The sequence below is a fragment of the Seriola aureovittata genome, chromosome 11 (assembly GCF_021018895.1).
Source record: "Seriola aureovittata isolate HTS-2021-v1 ecotype China chromosome 11, ASM2101889v1, whole genome shotgun sequence".
NCBI classification, from domain to species: domain Eukaryota; kingdom Metazoa; phylum Chordata; class Actinopteri; order Carangiformes; family Carangidae; genus Seriola; species Seriola aureovittata.
The window spans coordinates 23997505-24021481 of record NC_079374.1 but is presented as its reverse complement, the minus strand read 5'-3'; the positions used below and the strand labels follow the sequence as shown (position 1 = coordinate 24021481).

Sequence of the window (23977 nt, the reverse complement as noted above, 5' to 3'; positions counted from 1 at the left end):
GCAGGTGATTATAAAGGTACTGAAATGGAGAGAGCGAGGGGGGCTCCTCTTTCATGACTTCTGTCTATGTTTATCGGGATGATGGATGCATTTAAAGTGTGTGTGTGTGTGTGTGTATGCGGGAACTCATGCACAGCCCCTAACTTGATACTGAAGCAGTTTCATGAGATATATAAATATGTAATGATGACTTGATTTGGAGACTCTCGTCTTAGCAGCTACATTTACAGCGGAGACAACAGTGCCGTTTGTGAAGCATTCACACCAACAGCTCTTTTTTTGGCTGTAGTCTATTCTGATGATTGTAGTTATGACAGCTACCATTTACTGAGCTGACTACATCACAGGTTACGCTGGAGATACACTGTCCCAGTGGCATGTGAGACTACAACAGGCCATTACCAATAGACGAGACATGCTAGGAGCTACTGCTGCCTCTTTTTCCCGCATGTGGTTCACTAATGTACCAATCAAAGTATTCCCACTAACGGATTAGTAGTAGTAAACATACACTGTGATTTACTGTGACCAAGAGCCTCCAGATTGGTTTCCAGCAGAGAGCCTGACAGGGCAGCACCAACCTCTTGGCAAGTTGCCTGGGGCCAGCCAAGGAGACCTTGCAGTGCTCAGCTTGTGTACACCCACCAAGCTCAATTACAGAGCCCTGTATTCACTGAAGCTGAGATGGAGATATCTATAAGTTACAGAGACACAGACAGCTTCTTTGTGCAGCTCCTTTCCCAGCCGTAGAATCTGATTCGGTTATCGGGGCATGCCTCCATAGGTTATGAGGTTTCTTGGTAACTGTAATGGACAGGGGAAGAGGAATTGTCTGAAGGTATTGTTTCTGTCTTTGCCCTCTTGAACTATGTTTAACCATACAAACTGTTACTAAACCGTGTGGAGGATGTGAGGAAGTGGAGAACAGACTCTCAATTCCTTGATGAATCTTGCTCCATTGGCGTGCTGTGTTGACTGCACGAGGGAGGAAAAAGGTGCATTTAAGTGTGTGTGTGTGTGTGTGTGTGTTTCAGCTTTTGCAGTGGGACTCTCAGTATGTTGAGCTTTTGTTTGGCTTTGAGTTTGGGAGGCCAGGAAAAGACTCCCGGCCTCCCTTTACTCAGTGAGGCTGATTTTCCAGTGATGACTAAATTCTTCTGATCGGGGCACCCCACTTCCGCCTCACTGGACTTGGGCGTTGCTGTGTGTGAATGTACAGTATGTGTGCGTCTGCATTTGTGTTTAGATAACACAACTTGCGCTGCACTATTCCAACTGAGTTTATGAGTTCACAGATCGGTAGATTAAAAGTCTGTGATGCCCATTTATGCTTCTGTTTTCTACATCAGGTTATGCTATTCACAGTTCTGGGATCATAACTAAATAAAGTCAACATCTGATTCATCTTCTGTTGTGCCACTGTTGCTCAGGTGGCACAGATAAATCCAATTGGCTTCAGAATGTGAAAATCAGGCTTCTGTGATTTCATCGTTTTTTCCACAGTGCATGCCACAGACCCTGCTCATTTCCTGAAGCTGGCAGAATAGGTGGACACGAGCCAGTGTTTAATTTAACTGCAGCTATTTTGGCCATACCCACCCATGTCTCCTGACACTCCTGCTTCTGTCTCCTCACTCTTTGCTCTTAAATGCCTTGATAAATATTGTGTGCTTATATTTAGAAGATTACACATTTATTTCTGTAATGGCCAAAGAGCTGTGGCTCTAAAAATACATGGGCAGTTCAAAATTGCTCTACATATAAATAGTTGCTGAATGTTGTATTTTGGTTTAATCTGATTCTAATGAGTCTCTGTCCTGTTTGTTTTAGAAGTCATCCATACCGAAGGACCCCTGGACGGCAGCCTCTACGCCAAAGTTCGCAAAAAGGAATCCATTGAAGGAACAGTCACAGCGAATGGCCTTCCGCCCACTGCTGTTGAACACGCCCTACCTGCGGTTGACCATGCCTTATCAGTGAGCAGCGACTCAGGAAATTCTACCGCCTCCATCAAAACCGACCGAACTGATGAAGCGGCAACAGCCCCTCAGACGTCCACAGTGAGCCAGACCAACGTTCCGGTGGTTGAGGAGTCAGCCTCAGTCCATCACCACGCCCCAACTGCCCAACAATCAATCAGCCCCCAAGAGAAACAGGAGCTGGAGCAGCTGCTGAGCGGCTTGGAGGGGCCCATGCACCGACAGGGCTACCTGTCCACCCCGCCATCTACTGTTGGAGGGATGCTTCACCTGGTGCCTGCCCAGGTCCACGTCAATGGGCACACTAGCATTGACCGTGAAACGGACATTTTAGATGACGAGCTGCCCACCAGTCAAGAGGGTAACAGTGTGGACAGTCTAGGAACGTTCTCCTCCACTGATGGAAGGGCTACACCGGCTGATCTCTACTACCAGTCTGAGCCACTTATCAATGGCCAGGACCATGTGCCGTACCTGGAGCGCAGCGTCCCAGAAAAGCCTATGGAAAGCGCTCAGCCACAGGTTGGCAGATCCGACAAACCTGTCACCTTGACCCAAAGCGATTCAGCCCCGTTATCGGTTACTTACATGGCGACCCAGAATGGCAGTATGTACCGCTCTCACTCATTTGGGGCAGATCCAAAATCTATGCCACAAGCTCCCGCCCGCACCACCAGCAGCAGGGAAGCCGTCCAGCGTGGTCTGAACGTTTGGCAGCGGTTCGGTGTACCTGAGGAGCCAGTGACCGAAGGCGTCACTTTTAGTCCTCCTCCTTCTGTAGCAGTGATCCCCAGCCACCACAGCCTCCCACAGTTCCCTAATCGCCACAGCGCCTCCCAGCAAGAGATTGAGCAATCTATTGAAACCCTTAATCTCCTCATGTTGGACCTGGAACCGGGACGCTCGCAGGTGCCAAAGTCCCAAAGTGCTCCCTTGCGAGAAAACAGTGTTGTAGTGACCACCCAGCCATCCTTTTCCCAGAGCCAAGCCAGGCCCTCCTATCAGGGTGATGTTGCCATTCATACCCACTTTTCAGGTCCCAAGTCCACCCTGGCCAGCCACTCGTCACCAGCTCAGCTATCACCTGGGAAGTTCAGTACACCAGAGCTCGCACCTGTCCAGGGACCTCTGGGTTACACCTCTGAAACCACTGGAACTAGTCCTCCCGCACAAGCCTCCCCTACTGTAGCTGGCCACGCCCAGCTGAAGCCCATCAACACCTACCCACCAAGCACGCTGTCCCATTCTGCAGAGGTTTCTGAGCCCCAGAGAAGTCCAAGTGCTGCGTCAGCATCACCCCAGCCAAGAGTCAGCGAGCCTGATGAAGTCTTCAACGTTGAAGGTCTGGTGGCTCAAAGAGTAGCTGGTAAGATGCATCATTGACTTATTTTATCATGACACCTCACTCAATTTGTGACCTCAGCACCTTTTAATAAAAAAAAAACAAAACAAAACAAAAACACATCCAACACAGAAGGAATATAAGGGTGGAGTGATGCAATCTGTGGAAATATTGGATTTCTACTTGTTTGTCGCAACCTTTTCCTAATTCTCAGCAAACCGAGATCACAAAAATACATCTGAAACCCGCTGCTGAAAAACAGAATTCACTGACATCACGACTTCACCTTTACTTATAGTAGAAGGACAGTAAAAACTGAATCTTGGCTGTAGCCAAACACTAAAACATTTGGTTTATTATTTCCACAACCAGCCTTTTATCCAGGACAGAGGATAATAACATTACCCTATTGTGTAATAGCCATTGCTGATGCTAAATACAAAAATATTAGCACGTCCTTTACTAAGTATTATTCATCATATTAGTTGTTTGTAATATTTTGTGTGGCAGAAAATGCAGGACAGAAGAAAGAACTAAAGAATAATATTGTTTCTGTCAGCCATGCACTGTGCACTCGTCTCCCTTGGAAAACACTGCTCTGTCCTTATCTCATTTCCTGAATGTCACCTCATCGGCCCCCATCACTCAGGCTCCAACAGGAAGCGTTCTCTCTAGTCCGGCAGGTTGACTGTCCCTAGATAAGCACATCAGACATCCTGCAGAGCAGCAAGACGTGGAGCAAAGTCAACATACAGCAGCACAATAGCTGAGCCCTGATCTAGCATACGGATCACTTCACTTTAGTGCTATTTAAACAGAGTGATTGTTCACATTACACAATAGTAAGTGCTACTTTAACACCATTCAAAGTTGGAAACGTAGGATACTGTTTGTGTGAGGTAAATGAAACAGATCTCAAATTGCTTTCCACTTCCTGTATCATAGAAACGCTCATTTTTTCATGACTTGTTTGGAAACAGTAAAGACAAAGCAGTCACTTATGGTTTATAATGTGAGGTCCATAGCTTAGCATGCACATCAGCACATCACAGGTTCATGTGCAAACTATAACAGGAAGGAGAAGCTTTTAAATGACAATTACCTTCTTGTTCTCCTGTTCTCGTCATAAGCGGGACCTCATCCTCTGTCTGCTTGTTTTCCTTTTCCTTTTAGTTTTACCATCATCATTTTTCCTTTCTCTCTCTCTCATCATTCATCTTTTTTACCCAGAATACTCGGCTCGTGCCAAAAGTGTCATCCCCAGCATGACTTCCTCTCAGTCTGAGCACCGCCGTTCTCACTCCCTCTCGGGTTGGTTCTCCCATCCTGTCCGAAGGAACACTTAAAAAGAAAAAAGGAGAGGTCCTTTTTTCAAGTGTTCCTTCAATCCAAGTTCAAGTCTGTATCTGTTTTGCCTTGGACTGCAGTGCTCTTTGGTTGTTAATGATTTATCATATCTTGTCTTGTCTTGTCACTTCCTCTTTCCTCTCTCCCTGCCATACATAACACAGTTTTCTCTGTCATCATCGGGTTTGCAGAGCAGCATCATCAAACTAACCCTCTTATGATTTCTTTCTTCACCCCTCATTGCTGTTTGTTCTGAGCAGTTTTATACCTCAAGGTAAGGAAATTACTCAAACTGTGGTGCAGAAAATAAACCTCAGTTGGATAATGTTAAAGTTTCACAAGAACGAGACAGGAGAAGCACAAAGGAGTCTCTGTCCCTTGCCAGGAGAGTGCATGTCACAAGATCCGTTTTGCCAAACTTGGGGAACAATACAGAGGCCAGGATACACTGGACTCATTCAAGGCTGCTTTTTTTCACTCGCACTATTTTGAAGATTTACAAAGCCAGATAAAGGACACCAAATCTAGGAGAGAGACCACGGTCCTAGTTGGAAACCTCACTGTATGTGTCCGCTGGGAGACAGCCACCACAATGCAGAAAGGATTGTTCTGTGTAGGGCCTGAGGGTGTCATGGGCCAGTCTGGCCTCTTTACCGCAGACAGCAATATCCGCTTCAGTGATGCAACACTACGTCAACGTTTACATGTTGAATTGTAGAATTGGAATAAAGTTATAATGAGGTCATATCCCCAGTCATCATGTCCTACAAGAATTCATTAGAGTCTGAAATAAACAATTCATTAGAATATTATTATTGATCCCCTCAGTTTTACCTTAGATAACCTCCTTCTCCATTGCAGGTGTGCACATATTAAAAAACAAAACAAAAAATAAATAAACACAGATACCCACAGGATCACCTATCAGGTTTATGTTTTTGGAATCAACCCCTTTCATATTCCACGTGATAACTGGCTTTTAAACAGCTGGAAAATGGGAGAAGAGAAAGAGAAAATAGTCAGCGCTAGGGATCTCCAGCCATCCCAGCTGGAAACCATTAGCGGTCACTAGGGCAACGGCGCAGTGTTTGACAGTGCTCTGCTGTTGTGCAGTGCATCGTGGGTACATCTGGTTCTCAGTTTCCAGGCTCGGTGCATTGGTGGGTGTGTTTCTGGCCGGGGGGTGTTGACTGCATGCTTCTCAAAGAGGTCAGCTCCAAGATTTTTTAACCATCACCCTGCCAATACCTGAAGGTAAATCAAGCATCCTAACAGACGGCTTGACTGGCGCTTGTTTACCACTGATTTCTTTCTATTGGGTAAAAATAGCTATATAGAGCCGTGATTTATTGACCTTAACTGAATGATAATTTCACTGTTTCCACAACAGTCAGGCTCGTTGGGTGCGTCTGTGTTTTTTTTTTTCCATGTGTTGAAATGTCCATCAGCATCAGGCTGAAAAAAAGCTTTCAGTTAACTTACCAGTCTAGAAGAAAAATTGAGTTCAGATACAAACTTCATTCCTTTATTCACCAAGAGCTGTCTCCAGAGGTGGAAAGAAACACCTATGCTAACGCTTGTCTCTCTCATGTCTTTTCTTCTACTAAAGAAACCAGCTATTCCGATAGCGACTCACTGTAGCTTCCAATCTGCCCTGAAGACGTAGCACTGCTCAGAGTGAACACAATGGCCGAAGTGCTTGTCAAGCAACAATCACCACCACCTGCTCCCGGCAAGAAACCATGTTCAGCAGCAGAGAAAACTTACAAAATACCCCCTTTAATGATACTATTAGCTTGTCTTTGTTTTCAGTTTGTAGATGAGCTCATTCCCTCTGGCAAAGGCAGATGTTTGAGGTGTGAAAGAGGAGGTGCTGTGGTAGCAGTCAGTCAAAGAAAACATGTAAATTGAAACTGCACAAATACTCAGTCTGTCAGATCTGTTGTCTATCCAACTGTTTCAGTGACAGAATCATCATGAAACACCAAGAGGGTAACACTGAGAAAAGCCACGGGGTAAACCGCCTCAGCACAAACAACACCACATCATTTATTATCCCAGTTTTCCCACCCGTTTCTTAAACCCATTATTCTTCCCTCTCTTTCTCCTGTTACCCTTCATCTCATTCCAAAGCGCAGGGCAGCCAGTGATAAGTCTTTGACACTGGCTTTTCTGCTTTGGCCAGCGCTTCATGTGTTGCTACCTCGACCCACCAGTCAATGGCATCGCATATTAGCTTAAAACTCTTAACTCAAAATCCTTGTTTGTTTTATGCTGCGAGCTCTCTCTCTCTCTCTCTCTCTCTCTCTCTTTCTCTCTCTCCCTCTCTCACTTCCGACGAGATTAACTAAAATAAGCTTATTGGCTGCTTTGAGGTTCAGCCAGCACTGGCCACATTGACGCATTAGATAACAAACATTCAGTTTGAGAAGTCTTGAAAATTTGTTTGAGAGAACATTTTTTCTCCCAGTCCTCCAAAACATTGCTGCTTATCGCAGTTTCAGCTGATGCTACATGGGGTGAACATTACTTTATGTAACATATTTCCAAGGTCCCTGAAGTTTGAGAAACTTGCAATAGTTTGTCTTTTGCTTTGCCGAATTTATGATTTTGTTTGTTTTATTTCTTGTGACTTAACTTGGTTTCAGTTTGATCAGCAGTTAACCTTGCATTAACCTCGCGTGTGTGCATGTAGGCTGTGTATGAAAGTCTGAAGAACCACAGCCTTCTGCAAAAGCTTTTTGATTGTCTGTAAAATGCACACTACAGCAGTGAGCATTCACACCGGCTGATAACTATTAACATCTGATGGAGGGAAGCCGGACAATGGAGCAGCATCGACCGACCCTTGCAGGAATTTTAACACTCACTTCTACGTCATCTCAGGTGTCCAGGCCCGAGCAGCGTCCTCAGACGAGCCTGCGACTCTGCCTCGTCATCGCATCACCAGCGACGGCCACTATCCAAACGGCCCTGACGAAGGCCCTTCTCCTGATATCCCACTTCGTTCCCCTGTTCGATGTGTTTCTCCGGAGTTCGCCAATGCCATAGCGCTGAACCCCGGAGGGCGGCCTAAGGAGGTAGAACGCGTACATGTTGGAGCATGCTTTCACACATGTCTCTCCCCCCCTCATGTTGCTGTGTGATGGTTTTATGTTTATTTCTTTCATCTTATTGTTTTTCCTCTACAGAGACATATGCACAGCTACCGGGAGGCCTTTGAGGAAATGGAAGGAGGCCCCATTAGTCCCACACCCACAGTTGGTGGTGAGGTGTTTCCCCAAACCCCTGCCTTCCCCATCTCGCCGCAAACCCCTTACTTCAACCTGTGTAAGTTCCCCCTCCGGCTGACAGAGGGCACTGTGGAGCTCAGGCCTAGTTACTGAAGACTGTATGTAACAGCAGAGAATTACTCGTACCCTTGAGTCAATATGCAGTACTGCAAGCTGTAGTTTAAAACTTCTACACACGTCACATTGCAACTGACTAAAATGCTAGACAAGATGTCAAAGTAGATTATATATTTGAGTAATTTAACTTTGATTCACTGTTGGATGAATATGAATACTTGTTTTAGTTAAAAGTTGAACTTAGATGTTATTGTGATACTGACAGCACCTAGGGTGGGAAAAATTTTGAGATATAAAAGTTTTCTGACACTTAACAGACTGAAGGTAATTAATCTTGATTTACAGTAACTTCTCTCTCCATTTGGTGCCACATATTCCGAGTCATGATAATAAATGCCCTCTATTACCTCATCCCATTTTCATTCAGATTGTAAATGGGCTGCATTTCCAATGTCCAGTGTTGGAGTGGGAAGTTGCAGCATTGTGGCCTTGTGTTGGCTCATCGAAAATGCCTGAGTGGCCACGTCTCGTGAAAGACTGAATCCTTCTTTTCTCACAAGAATGTCAGTAGTCATCGTTCAGCAGATGCAGAGTCAGTCTGGTGTAATCCCACCAGCTGCTTGATCATGTCTCTTTTCAGAGTCACTCCGCAGAGAAAGAAAGAAAAGATATAAAAGAGAAAAGACATAGACACACCAACAGCCATACACACAGTTATGGACAAATGTACACACACTTACCTCCCTCCCTCCCCCAACCCTCCCTCAGTCTCACACACACCTCTGACTAAATCAAGTCACATATTAGGTTAAGGTATCGTTGCCAACCCTGCCAATTACCTCATCCAGTCCTCTTGCCTATCTCCCCCAGGGCACACCCATAAAATTTAGTCATAAAAACGCACACACCATATTTTGAACACACGCTCTGGGGTGGAACCCCCTCTCTCGCCTCCTTCCCTTCACAGTGGGAAGATTGTGTAAGCAGTGACACGGAGCAGTAACGTGTTGAATGCCTGTATCAGTCGTGTTTTTAAGTTCTTCTTGCACCACAAATCCAGATGATCTTTTTCTCAGCTGATCACACAATCAAGTTAACTGCTATCATCAGTTAACTGAGAACGGTTTTGCTGTTACCGGCAAAACTTGTTAAAAGTGCATGGTTAGCCGACTGATTAGTGCACGTGACACTGTCATCTGAGTGTCCCCTAGTCTTCACTTAGCCTATCCCCCCACCCCACCCCCCCAAACACACACACACACACACACACACACACACACACCACCCACGAGTACATGTCGGGCATCCAGGTTGCAAGTACAAAGAATTGATTTGGATTCTTTGGTAAGTGGAGGATGCACGTGTCTCTACCGGAGTTCCACTGTCCCACAACGTCAGCCATATTTACCCCCTCCCCCTATTCCCAAAGCCCTGTGCCGTCTCTCTGCCCGAGTGACCCTTTGCCCATCACTTATCACAGTCCTGCACCGCTTTGGCATGAGAGCCACACGAGAGCAGCACTGGCAACGAAATGGACACAGTGTGGAGCGCACACATCAGACACACTCAAAAAAAAAACACACTGCAGTTTGTGTGATGACTGAAAACCTACACACATAGATCCATACACATAGTGTACAGCACACAAATGTGCCATTATTGTGAACTTCCACTCTCAGCTGCTGCTGCTCTGTGTTGCTGTTCATCTCATCTGTGTTTGGGTTCCTGTTGCTGCCATGTTTCACTGCAACCAGCACCCTGCCTGCAGCCCCCCCCCCCTTGCCAACAGCCTCAATTACCCAGCCATTTATGTCCTGTCGTTTGATAATCTTGCCAGCAATACATGTCTGTTATCTCAAAAGTTTTTTTTTTTCCTCCAAATGATTATTTTTGTTTACACTGGAGGGAATAAAAGGAGTAGTTGGCACTGGAGCGCAGATTAATGTCGTGAAAAGCATCACCTGGAATAAAACACATTCACTGAAAGAGGATTATAGTCATGTAGATCTCAGTGTAAGTGAGTAAGGCAACACACTCTACTCCTCATCTTTCCCTCCGGCGTTAATATAGCAGAGACTGTGTCAAAGTTCAGCTTCTCTCATGGACAGTAGTAGCATGTAACCCAAAGGAATACAGGGCTGTTAGCATTGCTATGGTAAAGAACGTAAAACTAGAATAAGCTGCAGTCTATAAAAACTCACAAATTTATAAGAACAACAACGAATGAATACACATACAATTTTCCTGTATTACGTATGCGTCTAGGAAACCAAGTGTAGTTCAGTTTGACCCAGCTCTGCTTTGATGAGCGTGACACACATCTCATTCTGCTGTTTGTAGACTGAGGTGTTGTCACAGCCAGAGGTTTGTCACATCTGGGTTGGTCATGTGCATGTTTTGCCCCTCCATCAGAGCATGAGGCATGGCCCCCCCCTCTGAACATACTGCTCGTGTGTCAACCCGCACTGATGATTTATGACTCGTCTTGACAGCTGTATACCTGTGTATCAGTGTATGAACTGACTATATTATCATTAAAATATTAAATGGCTATTATGATGTTTTAATCTTTATTGGTTGTTTTTATACACTCAACTTTTTTTTTTTTTTCCAAAAAAAAAAGGGTGATAAATCACGGTTAGAGTGTGAAAACAGGTAGCACCTGTCAAGATGTGTGTGATATATGCTGCTGTGTGCTCATAACTATTCATTTCTCTTCAGGTCGGTCCCCTCCTGGTCTTGCCAAGACTCCACTGTCAGCCCTGGGGTTAAAGCCCCACAACCCGGCAGAAATCCTCCTGAATCAAACAGGCTCAGGTTGGTTGTACCACTCACTGAATTAGCTATTAATCACGACCTTCAGTAGCAAATCAGATATGGCAGGAAGGATGACGAGGAAAGGACTGTATCGAGGTTGTTTACCTATGTAAACAATGTAAAACAGGCCTATTTCTTATAATAACAAAGTAAGACCACCTGAGAAACACAAAATGACATTAATTTTATCCGGTCAAAAATGCATGGATTGCGTATTTGTAGCATTAATATTTAAACCCTTACACCGAGCAGCTAACACAACACATAGGGCTTCACATTAATTTACTGACTGACATTCCCTGTCATACACACGCTCTCCTTAATAACACACAATTAGATAAATGCAGCGCAGAAAATGTCTTCTCTTTCCTTCCGCCCTGCTGTGCATGTGTTGCTTTACATTCTTCTGTTTCTCTGGATTATCTCCAATGATGCTTCACAGATGATGAGAGCAGTGAGGGTGAGGAAGGTAAGAGCGCTGCTGAAGTGCCAGAGATCATTATCACCATTCGAGTTGTTAATCTCCTCCACCTCATTTCTCCACCTACATGTCATGTGTTTTCAGACCTTTTCCATTTCCATTTACAGTCTGGAAAAGTCAAAACCACTCTCATGGCAAAATACATGATAACAGTCAATTTATATCCACTCATTTGGTAGTTACCTACTTTTATAGTTTTCTTTTTCTTTTTTTGTGTATCACCCTTGATTCATGATGAGACCACCCTCCATGTAATACATTTAGGAAATCGCTTAATTATCACACACACAGAACAGAAAACCCTTTGTGGCTCATAGAGATACTCCTCTCTCTCACATGCAGCACCAAGAAGCTACGTAGAGTCTGTGGCGAGGTCGGCAGCGGCAGGTGGAGAGCCGTCCACGTCACCGCGGAGCCTCAGCCCGCTGGGAGAGGCGACCAGCCAGCAGAGAAGTCCAAGTCCCTCCACCCACACACTGAACCCACCTTTGTCCAGCAGCAGTCCCATCCAGACCTCACAGGGGTGGGTCAAATATATAATGTTTTTTTTTTTGTGAGATCTTAAGAATGCATTTTAAAGAAATGAGTAAAAGTGTAAAAAAAAAAAAGATCTCTATATAGTCACATTGTCTTTGAAAATAAGGATTGTCTTGTCTGTTTCTTAGTGAGGAGGAAGCTCTGTACCCGACTGCCAACTAGCACAGCTGGTTAATAGACTTTTCCATTTCTCTTCCAGTGACCGGCCCTTAACAGAGAGCAGTGTTAGCACTCCGTCCCAACCCACTACTGATTCAGGCTTCCGCTCCCAGGCTACAGGGAGTGCCTACCCCACTCCCACCCCCTCATATCAAGCCGTGAATACTCCCACCTCCTCCTACCTGGATTCCAGCTCTCCAGCCTCTTCTTACCTTGGCACTACTGCCCCTACATTGTCCTACCTTGGTCCCAACACCATCCAGGGGAGTTATGTGGCCACAGATCCAAGCCCGCCCACCTCAGAACCCTCCCAGATCACACTCAGCCATGGAAGTCCCCGTGCACAGCACCGGACCAACATCCTCGGCTCCGCTCACAGTCCTGTCCTCCAGCAGCGCTCGAACGCTAATCAGGATGTTTTCATAATGGGTCAACATACATCACCAGCCAATGGCTTTGATGTAGGCATGCCAGGTCTCATGTCAGGTGGCAGTCCCGTCCTCGGCCGTCGTCTGTCTCAGGGAGCTCAGAATAGCCCAGTCCTCAGCAGACAGGCCTCTTTAGGACAGGGGTCTCAGCGGAGTCCGGTCCTCAGCAGGCAGCCATCCTTGGGCCAACCCCTGCAGAGCAGCCCCGTGCTCAGCCGACAGCCGTCCGTCACACACCCCCAAGGAAGTCCGGTTTTGGGCCGTCACCCGTCTGTGTCACAGGTGTCCCAGAGGAGCCCCAGTCTGGACCGTCACCCCATGCACAGCGGTTACACCACCCCAGACGAGAGACATGGGAACCTGTCAAGACAGAGCAGCTCCTCAGGCTACCAGGGACCACCCACTCCCTCCTTCCCCATCGCGCCTGCAGGCTACCAGGATGGGGGGACGATGGGGATGGGTGTAGGGTTCAGGCAGGGTAGCCCAGCCCCCGGTTTCCAGCCCCAGCTTCCGGAGAAGAGGCGCATGTCGAGCGGCGACAGGCCAAACGGAGCCGTGTCCTATGGCACGCTGAACGGGAAGATGGTGTCCCCAATGAGCGGAGGAGGCAATCAAGGCTACTTCCACACCCTCTCTGACTTCTCCAGGTTCAATATGTCCGGTAAGGACATAAATTCTCTGGAGTAACATGACCATTAAAACGAAGCATCAGCACTGATAGATCTAGATGCTGAGGGGGCAGGGTAGCGATAGAGTGGCTTTCAGCCCAGTGCGTCGGCAGCCGCCTCTTGGTTTGTGTTTTGCTTTTAGAGTTTTCTATATATATTTTCTACTATGTTTTAGTTTTAAAACATATCTCTTTTGCTATGTTTGCGCCTGCCGTCCACACTACTCACCTCACGCTCGCTTTACCTTTTTTAGTTTAAACTCTGGGGTTGTGTTGTAGTCTAGATGGGCAATAACTGATCGGGTCTCATCAGCCTCGACTACCAGTGGTGAATGCAACGTGGAAAACCAATTACAAGTGTTACTGACCTTGTCGTTTTTGCGAGCAGCTGTTGTGCAGTTGAATTCTGCCTTTTGATGCCACAACACCCTTCGCTGTTCCTCGTTGGGAGTATTTTGTGCAGCTAACCAACAGCGGAGCAGACAATCTGCTTCCTCTTTACACTGGATCGCACGTGCCCAGTGTACGTTAATCGTCATGTATGTGTGCGTTTTCAGGTGTGACAATTTTTTGGTTTTCAAAAGCTCTTTTAAAATGAAAATGTAGTAGTGTGGATGTAGCCCTTGAATTTCTATGAAGACTGACCCCTAATGTAATGTCAGATGCAAAATGGGAGACGTCACTTGACCTTGGTATTTTGGATTTTTGCTTATCACCTGAATTCATTTGTTGGCTCTCAAATTTTCAAACCAGTTATTGGTCCGTCTTCCTACCACCTTAATCTCTTTTCCAGAGAACATCGATGCCATTCGATATGTGAATTCAGAAGTCATACACCATGATTATATCCACACAAAATAACATTAAAATACTCGTCAGTACCAGTATAAACTTGACTTGACTGGAGTGCTGACCAGATCACCGTCACAGCTCGGCCAGTTCAACAACAAAATATACTGAGCGTACTGTATATTAGAGCTTTCGGGTGTATCTTGAGTGACATACACTGTCTATAAGAACACTGTAGTAACTGGTCTACTTCACAGGGATTTTAGCAAAGCACAGCGTATCCATTTCTGTAAGGTTCTCTTTGTTTTCCTTGCAGATGGAAGTCCTGAGAGCAGGCTGAATGTCAAGTTTGTCCAAGACACGTCCAAGTTCTGGTACAAGCCAGACATTTCCAGGGAGCAAGGTAAGATCGCACAGAGCATGACTCACACGGCTCAAAGATTTTTCCCTTGAATGACCTTCAGATATTTTCTGCAAATGCTGTAATCACTACTATTACATGTTTAATCAGATCAATGTCCAAATGGGAAAAGGTTATTTTTGCCGGTTTGTTTTATCTTCTTGGTGCCGGGTGTCAACCGTGGGCACTGGTCTTTTCATTGTGATAAGTTGGAAAGTACAGTTAAAGGAACAGTCCACCAGAAACTAACACTTTAAATTTCAATGTCTCACACTATTGGAATGGAAGCTGCGTGATTAGTGATGTTCTGGCAAAGTTAGAAACGGTTGAAACACGCAGAGCATGGGAATAGACAGTGGAGGAGTGGATTACACTGCAGAGATGTAGAGCTCAGTCTCTATTATAGACTGTTCCCATGAAGCATTTAAGAAGTGGTTAGTATGATTAAACTGTTTTTATTCAACTGGAAAGATTTAGTTGAATTTGAAGCCCCGGTGTTGAATTTCACACACAGGTCTGATGACACTCTAACATTGTCTCTTTTGCAGACACACATGCAGTAATGAATATGCATGCATATGCATACACACACGCGCGTATACCACTTTATACACAACGTCTCTGTGCTTGTGTGTTTTGGTTGTGAGGTCAGCGGCTATTGGTTTCCCCATCTGCATTCGCTCATGGCCCGTATTGGATTATATCATGTTAAACACAAGCACATGCTCAACTGCAATGACATCAGACACACACACACACACACACACACACACACACACACACACACACACACATTCACACACACACAGTTTATACTTAGTCCCATGCACTCCCAGAAGGAAAGCCGCACCATATGTAGAGAATTAGGGAACATCTGCATGTGTTGCTCATCTCATCCATCTTCCTTCCTTAAACTGCCACATGTGGACAGGCCGAGGCATTGAACTAAATAGTGAAGTAATGGAGGAGAGAGTGAAGCTCCTCTCCTTGAACAATGGAGCGTCTGAGGCAAAGTGTGATGTTAGATGTTGTAGGCTGTAGTGAAATACAGACTGACAGCAATTTTTTAAACAAAGGATCAGGACTCCTTTCGCCTTATTCTTGTTTGTTCTTTACCTTTGATTTCTTTTTCTCTGGCTCACTCTGATCCTTTAATGTGCTCACTTTCTCTGACCTCCAAATGCTATCAGCCAAATTTAGCTTGGCACAGTGTAAAAAGCATATTGCTAATTCAGTAGCGGTGTCTTGTCCTGAGAATCACCTAAGAGGAACATTAATGTCTGGACAAGCAATCCATCTAATAGCTGTTGAGACATTTCAATCTGGACTAAAGTGGTGGATCCAATTAAAAAATAAAAGAATAATAACTGAAGTGTCCCTGTGTTGCAGCCATTGGCCTGCTGAGAGAGAGGGAGCCGGGAGCCTTTGTTATTCGGGACAGTCACTCGTTCAGAGGGGCCTACGGTTTGGCCATGAAGGTGGCGTGTCCCCCGCCCTCCGTGCATCAGAGCAAGAAAGGTAGGGGGCAGGATGTTTGGTACCGTGATTAGATATTTCAAAGCAGTAAAAAATGCCACAAGTATTTATTTTGCTTCTCCTTGTTTTGGTCTCAGGTCAGGGTGGAGACAGAATTACAGTTAATATCTTAATGCCAAAGGTATGAGGTGATGTCTCCGGGTTAATCAGCTGTGTGTAGACTTACTCACCCCCCCCCTCCCTCTCCTTTGGTGCAGGTGACATCACCAACGAGCTGGTGAGGCACTTCCTGATCGAGAGCAGCCCGAAAGGAGTGAAGCTGAAGGGTTGTCCCAATGAGCCTTACTTTGGTCAGTGAGAGCGCACCCCCTCGTTTTTTTATTTTCTAACACACACACACTCACATGTAAGCTCTACTGACAGCTTCGTAAAGTCAGTCAGTTCTCCTCTCCTGACTGTGCACCTTTCACAGATCTGCACCTCTTTGCAAGTCCTGTAACGTCTAATCCCACTGTAATTATAGTATTGACTGAAATGATCTAACTCGTGTTCTCCCTACTAATTACACTGGCTGTATCACGTGTGTGTGTGTGTGTGTTTTTGTATGCATGCACCCGTACAATCCTTTTTCTGCCAAATCCAAAATGGGGCAAGCTGACTTCTGTAAACATCTGTCGTGCTTCACCTTGTTTCTTCTTCCTCTTCTGTCCTCAGCTCGTAACTCTTTCCTCCTGCTGCATGTTTTTGTTTCATTTTACAACTACTGATACCAAAGGGATGATGAAGTGTGTTTGTTCTACATTACTAACAGTTTTTTTTTATCCCTCAATCTCCCCCTAAAACTAACAAACCACATTTACCCAAACCCAACAGAATGAATTATGGGGAGTGTTAGTTGTATTAAATAACTGATAACATTATAACTTTTCTAACTAAAGTAGATAAAGAATGATTATTATAATTATCGTGGCAAAGATATTTGACACTGACTTGCTGTTGCTATTAATGCATGTACATTTTTAATGTCTACATTAACTAACAGTAGTGATACATAGCAACCAATAAAATCAATAACTAATGAAAACTACAGTCAACAGAATGTATGTTTATTACACAAGAAATAAGCAGCAGTCTAAAGCAATGCTGTGAGTCTAACTGTCAGAGTTCACTCTCAGTGTGAGCTCTAGAGTTCAAAGATGAGAATGAACTGCTGAAGGATAAATCCTTGTTTTTGACTCGGTGTCTTGTGTCTGTTTGGCAGGCTGTCTGTCTGCCTTGGTCTACCAACATGCCATCACACCACTGGCCCTGCCCTGCAAGCTCCTCATCCCTACCACAGGTCCGTGCAGCCACATGTGATTGTTGTAAAGTTTAGGCTTTTTTTTCCTATATTGTTTATGAGTAATCATACATTTCTACAGATAAATGCTCTATTAAAACTAGGGCTGGGTATCAAACTGATACTTTTACAGACTGACTGAATTTGTTCGATACGATCAAGAGTTGTGGATTGAAAAATGTCCTGTCATTCGATACCAAATTTCAACACCTAATGAGTAAATGAGTAAAACTCAATAGCATTAGTGAACCAACAATCATTCAGCATGATCTAATAATGCTGATGATTGTCTGTTTATTTACATGAACACGTTTGAGTGTGTAAAGAAACTGAGCTTAAAAATAAAACTAAAGTAAAACTAAGAGTCTGATCTTGAGTGAATGTGCAAACAGTGAAGTATGACGTAGGTCTCGTGTAAAGGAGTTATAGCAAAACAGATTTCAGGTTTTCAAGTTCTTAACTCTTAAATACATAACTATTACCCAGCTACCCCATGTTTTAAATGAATTTTGTTCCAGGGATTTCCTTGTGTAAATATTTTTGTTGCTAAGTAAGATTTAAAACAGATTACTATAAAAGCTTTTTTTAATCTCAGGTAGTTCAGTATATAATATCACTGGTGAGACTGGAACCTGTAATTAACACAGTAAGAGGCATGTGAATGAAAAAGAGATGAAACTACACTGTCACATGTTGTACCCCTGCAGGCTCACAGGAGGCTGCAGTGCAACTAGATTAAAGCTACAATTAGAGCTTTATGTCAAAACTGCGAACGTCCCCTCTCTCCTGTTTTGTGCAGATCTCACTGAGGAAGCACCAGAGGTCGCAACGACAAATCCACTGACTGAGCGGCTGAAACAAGGAGCAGGTAAAACATCAACTCACTGTCACTGTTAAAAGCGCAGTCCTCTCATTTTATACCACTCTGCTCGTGACATTCAAATTCAACGATGAACCATCCCATTCACTTATTCTGACAACATGACATCCTTGTCATCCCAGTGCAGAGTGCCCCTGCTGATTCCCATGGTAAACCCTGTGCACTTTTATTTGGAAACCTACATCTGGAATGTGCATTCTGTGTCTATTGTCTGCTTGTGTATGTTGTTACCTGCACAAATGAAGACAGATGTTAACGGCCCTGTTTAACAGAGTTCCCTCAGAAGTGTCTTTTAACATTAGCGCCCAGCTTCCCGTCTATAACAGGCAGAATGCTTTATGTGGAATGATTTGGATGGAGCTTCCAGAAAGCATGCTCTCTAATGAGAAGACATTTTTGCATGAACAGGTCATTGGCAATCGTGTTTCCCTAAATAGTCATTAATAACATTTTACAGGATTCAATTTGGAATCAATACAGTTTGTTTTTGTCTTTACAGAATTACTGCTCCATTGTCCGTTTCCTAAAACTTCTGCCTTTCCAATCTTGACATATTTATTTAATCTGACCGGGACATCTGTTCTCTTCCCAGCATGCAATGTTCTCTACATCAACTCAGTGGAGATGGAGTCGCTGACAGGCCCTCAGGCTGTTGCCAAGGCCATATCTGAGACACTGGCTGCCACTTCTCCACCTACTGCCACCATTGTGCACTTCAAGGTGTCTTCACAAGGCATCACGCTGACAGACAACCAGAGGAAGTAAGTCTGGATGCTGCACACACACTGTTTGACACACTGAAGTGTATGGAAGCGTAAACATTGCATGACATCTGGAGATTTGGCTGCAGACGTATTTGAAGAGACATTTTCTGATGACTGAACACGTCTGGAGACATAAATTTGTTTTTGAAGGGCGAGTGTCAGCATGTGTCACTACACACAGAAGCAATAATAACTGAGGATTAAAGGATCAGGTCCTTATTATTTACTGCAGTATTTCAATCAAAGGCTCAAAACTGTTTTTTGCAGCGTACCAGAATAGATAAAATACATTTTAAACAAAGTTTAAAAACATTTTACATTTTAGGTGTCACTTCAAATCCAGCCATGCACACTTGTTGCAACCCCTGCTCCCTTATTTCCTGTCATCTCTTTGCTACTGCCAGCTTATAAGGGGAATATTTAAATACAAACAGTAGATAAAAATATTGGCTGACATGTCACATTACAATTTTCTTTGAAACCCCAGATGTCGATACCGGTGTCGCCCTCTGAAAGCCAGTAGTGCAGGGTTTCCCACCTCAAGAGCAACCTCTCCTAATACCAGAGGAAATTATTACAAATTAGGAAATATAATAAACAGCTTATTCACAGAGCTCAATGCACTGCAACTTAAGAAAACAAATGCAAATAGGCAAAACAAGCTAACTGAGAGAACATCGTCAGTTTGGGAACACGTGTTTAGTGTCCTTTTTAGTGTCCCCTGGAAACACTTTGTCTCTGCTACTTGCAGCACATTTGTGTATTTGGTTGAGTTGCCAATATTTGCAGATTTGCAGGACACATGTTGTCAAATAGATGTTTCTCAAGTTGTTTGTGTTTTGCCTATATGCATGCGCTTTCTTAAGCTGCAGTTCACTGAACTCTCAGGGCCACCGTACTTTATCCAGTTTAGTTTGATGATTATCAAACTAACTTCAATTGAACAAATGTTTTTTTACCCAAGACAGTCTGCGTCTTGAAGTAAGTTACATGTTCGTTTTGACCAGCTGGTCTTATGTAATCAATGGCTGTGATCAGCTAACCATTGTCCTGTTGTATTGGTCACACTCTAACCATAAGCATGCTTACGATTAGCATCAAACGATGAAGTATGCTTCCTCCATATTAAACTAATTTGGATGTACTGCACAATGAATCATCTGCTGCTCCACACAATGCTTGTTGTCACTGTGTTTTATCACTCATGTCTCTCTGTTGATTTTGTCTGTTATAGGATTTTCTTCCGACGCCACTACCCTACCAACACTGTCACGTTCTGCGATACTGACCCTCAGGACAGAAAGTGAGTACGCAAACATGAAATAAAGTCAAATTAGAAGTTTGTTTAACCTGACTTCCAAGAGAGACGTATCCTTGGTATCCTATCCAATTCATTTTGCTTTCTTAGAATGGTAAAATTAACATTTTTATCAAATCTTTTCAGGTGGAACAAGCCTGAGGGAGGCACAGCCAAGTAAGTAAACCTTCGATGTAATGTCATACTCCTGTTGATTCTGATGATTCTAGATAACAGCAGGGGGCAAAAATATGAGTAATCCAGTCTCAAAACTTTAAGAATTTTTTTCACCAAATTCAGACACAGTTCAGGGGTCTACCAATATTTGGTTTTTGATGAAACGTGGTAGCTCTAGTGAATACATCTCTAACTTTTGTCATTCCAGGCTGTTTGGGTTTGTGGCACGTAAGCAGGGAAGCACAACCGACAACGTCAGCCACCTCTTCGCTGAGATGGACCCTGACCAGCCTGCCAGCGCCATCGTCAACTTCGTCTCGAAGATGATCGCCTCGCAGAAACAATGAAAGCTGTCTGCAAACCCTGGCGCTTTATTTTTTTAAATGCCTTTGGTTATTTTCTTTCCTTTTAACCACAGACACTTTCTGTTTTGGACAATTAAGCATTTGTTTTGATGCGCCACCTTATTTTTCCTGCTCTTTTACATTTAGGCAAATCTGTGTGTATGTGTGTGTGTGTGCGTGTGTGTGTGTGTGTGTGTGTGTGTTTGTGTGTGTGTAAGCGAATGAAAAAAGAACAAGACAGAGAGTGTGTGTGATGTGTTTGTGTGTATGCGGCTTGCATGCATGTGCTTTTCTTCTTGGACGGAACCAGAATGGACCAGAGGAAGTGCAGGATGGGGAGTGGCTGTGTGTGACGGTGGGACGGGAGGTGATGATAATCTCCCTGGCAGGGTAACTCATGAACAGGACGAGAGAATGACATTGTGTGTGCAAATGTTATTTTTTTTAGCAATTGTTTCATTTTTATTTTTTTAAAGAAGAAGTCAAGTTGTGTGATGTAAAGGTGGATTGTATATCTATCAGGCTTTTGACTGGTCAACCAAAGATTTTAAAAAAGTAGTCAGGGCGTGTATAGTGTGCCATTGTCAGAGGGTCGGAAGTATTCTTTTGTAAAACAAATATGGCTGCTTAATCAAAAAAAAAAAAAAATACTGAACTGTTTCTTTCTGTATGTACTGATACTGTAGGTCAATTCAGCACCGACGCCGTCTTGCAAACTGCGTTCTCGGACATTTTTGCAGCCGGCGGAGGTCTGTGTAAATATTCTAGATTTATGCTTTATGAGTAGGACTGTTCTAGATGACAATTGGTGCCTGACTTTTTTTGTAATGCAGAGCTTTTTAAGAAAAAGAAGAACATAAAACTCATACAGGCCGTCTTAAATATGCAAATAGCCAAACTCTGAAATAAGGTTCTTCTCCAAAATTCCACAGGTCCTTCCCTGTTTGATGTAGTAGTGTAGCTGAAGATGCAACTGATGTTATTCCTCTGACGTGCAGCTAGAGTCTGACAAAATCGGCTGAACCTATTACTGTATCCACGTGAGCATCTGTAAGAACGCTATTGGATCATCAACAGTCAAGTCTCTTGATTGTTTTGGAACAGACAAGCTTCCTGTCTACCGCCATCCTCTGTTCAGTCTGCGCAGCACGTAGCCACGCTATTCCGCTCATGACTGAAGGGCCCACAGTTGTTTTGGGAGGACGACCTTTAGAGAAAAGTGTCGTCCTGCAACACCGCTCTTCAGTTTTTCTGCGTTGAAAGTTTTCCGTCAGCCGGCCAAAACTGTTAACTCTCACACCCTACCCAAAAGTAAGCTATACATATAAATATACATATATAGATATATATGAAAAAAAACTTCCAAACAGTGACTTAAGATATTTATTTTTTTGCTTTGTTGCTCTATGTTATCTTGTATACATGTATTATAAGGTATACATCAAGATTACTGAAAACGAGAAGAAAAAATTGCTTTTTATTTTGGCTAAAGTCAAGAGCATTGACATATATAAGGTGTAAAGTGTGTGCATTTAAAAGTGTATCACTGTTGTTTTTGAATGTTTTTTTTCACAGCATTACTTCTTTTTGTTAACATTCTTGTTTTCTTGGGGAGGCTTTTTGTTGTTGTTTTGTTGTTGTTGTTTTTGTTTTTTTTCTGTTTCCTTTTTTTTTATTTTGTGTGAAAGATTGTTGTTACTGAAGTCCAAATTGGAGTTATCCTAAAGTGATGCCAACAAAATTGTTTTATTAACTTAAACCTGCCTAGAAAATACATTGCCCAAGTTTAGCACTTAAATGTTTTAAGTATTATCAGTGTGTTTCTGCAAAAAGATAAGATATGGACATTGACAGACCCATTTCATGTCATCATTGCATGTGTGGAGGGAGACTTGCTGGTTCCTCAATCTCTACAGCATGGGACTGATCCTTGTACATGGAGAATGATAAAGTTCAGTCAGCAGCTGCTGCCCTCATGTGGTGGAGAACTATCATTACAACAGAACCACTTTTATTCTAATACAGTGTTTTAGCTGTGATTACGGCAGGTCAAAGGTTAAATGTTTGAGTTAAATTCGATCACTGAGAAAATGAACTAAAATATTAATTTTTCAATAATTTTAATCCTGATTCCTGTGCTGATTTTCTTAGCAAATTAGTTTTTACTTTATTTTAAAGTCCCATTCAATCTCCTTTCTTTATGCCCGACACACAAGGATCAGTTGGCAGCATGATGTAAAATACTTAGATAAGGGTTAGTTTGGGGGCATACATTAACTCAAATGTGCTTCTTCAAAAAAAAAAAAAAATACAGCACTTACAGGGCTTTTATATCTGACTAGAATGTTCCATTATTTATTAGCAAGAGCCTGCACGCTCAAGTCAGCTTGTTACCTTAGCGCTGCTGACTGTAATCTGTACACAGTATCCTCAAGTCTTACTCAACCAGTCTCAGAAAGATGCCCATAGGTAGTTCATCAACATCAGGTTTTGATTTTCACGTGACGACTGTATCTTGACTCAGATAATGAGAAAGAAGATTCTATATTTTTGCCTGTTAAGAGAAGAGGACTTCCTTGTCTTCAAACTGAATGTTAGCCATTTGTTTGCCAAGATGGAAACTCCAGTGGCATCTGCCCACTTTGACAGATCAGTCTGGACTGTAGAATGTGTGTGAATGAGCTACTATGCCTGTATAGAGCTTTGTCATTTTTTTTTGGTTTGCTACATTGTATGGCTTTTACTATTTCTGATGGAAAAAAAAACACATTAAAAAGCAGTACAAATCAAAATGTATGCTGATGTCTGTTCTTATTTGTGTCAAACATGCAGTTTGGCCTTGTTGTTACTTTAACTGTGGGAAATTATAGGTTTGAGGTTAGTTTGCAATAATGTGTGTGCTTTGTGCAGTGGGCCTTAGAGGGTTAAAACCCCCCTGATCATCAGTTGGTTCAATTTTTGATATACATTTCTACTAAATGATCTGTTATAGATCTCCTCTTATGAAACTCAAGTGTTTAATCTTGTTAACATCCATATGATATTTTTTTATATAATACAGACGTGTGAAATAAACAGTCAACTCTATGACTGAATATTTCCCCCTTGAACTGCAGTGAACCAATGACAGTCTCATAAACACAGATTCAGACAGCCAGGGTTTCATACATCACAAACCTAAGGAACCAATCCTGTCAACTTGTGGGGACAGGGGGCGGGGCTAAATAAACCTGAAACTTTGTCAGTACAGAAAGAGAGCGTTAGCATTAGCACAACCATTAACCCTGTGTCAGCCACTGCCAGTTACAAGCTAACAAACAACATAAACATATAAAAGATGTATTATTTTGACAGTATTTTTACCTAGTGTAAAACATGTCTGGAGAGGAACTTTAAGGCGTGGT

At 43.4% G+C, this 23977-nt stretch overlaps 1 protein-coding gene across 12 annotated transcripts in view; it reads left to right on the top strand.

Annotated features, from left to right (window-relative positions):
* Positions 1 to 23369, top strand: part of tns1b (tensin 1b) — a 169781-nt gene extending 146412 nt beyond the window's left edge. For 6 of the 12 annotated variants that reach the window (XM_056389766.1, XM_056389765.1, XM_056389772.1 and 3 more), the window contains 18 exons: positions 1831 to 3345; positions 4552 to 4632; positions 7555 to 7748; positions 7860 to 7998; positions 10740 to 10835; positions 11278 to 11304; positions 11659 to 11839; positions 12053 to 13101; positions 14213 to 14299; positions 15686 to 15814; positions 16030 to 16122; positions 17034 to 17111; positions 17911 to 17979; positions 18114 to 18140; positions 18584 to 18752; positions 19990 to 20058; positions 20200 to 20229; positions 20438 to 23369. In XM_056389766.1, the coding sequence (XP_056245741.1) occupies positions 1831 to 3345; positions 4552 to 4632; positions 7555 to 7748; positions 7860 to 7998; positions 10740 to 10835; positions 11278 to 11304; positions 11659 to 11839; positions 12053 to 13101; positions 14213 to 14299; positions 15686 to 15814; positions 16030 to 16122; positions 17034 to 17111; positions 17911 to 17979; positions 18114 to 18140; positions 18584 to 18752; positions 19990 to 20058; positions 20200 to 20229; positions 20438 to 20576 (4172 nt within the window). In that variant the 3' untranslated portion in view covers positions 20577 to 23369. The remainder of the gene's footprint in view (positions 1 to 1830; positions 3346 to 4551; positions 4633 to 7554; positions 7749 to 7859; positions 7999 to 10739; positions 10836 to 11277; positions 11305 to 11658; positions 11840 to 12052; positions 13102 to 14212; positions 14300 to 15685; positions 15815 to 16029; positions 16123 to 17033; positions 17112 to 17910; positions 17980 to 18113; positions 18141 to 18583; positions 18753 to 19989; positions 20059 to 20199; positions 20230 to 20437) is intronic. The other 6 variants (XM_056389777.1, XM_056389768.1, XM_056389770.1 and 3 more) reach the window with 5 other exon arrangements.
* The last annotated feature ends 608 nt before the right edge of the window (positions 23370 to 23977 follow it).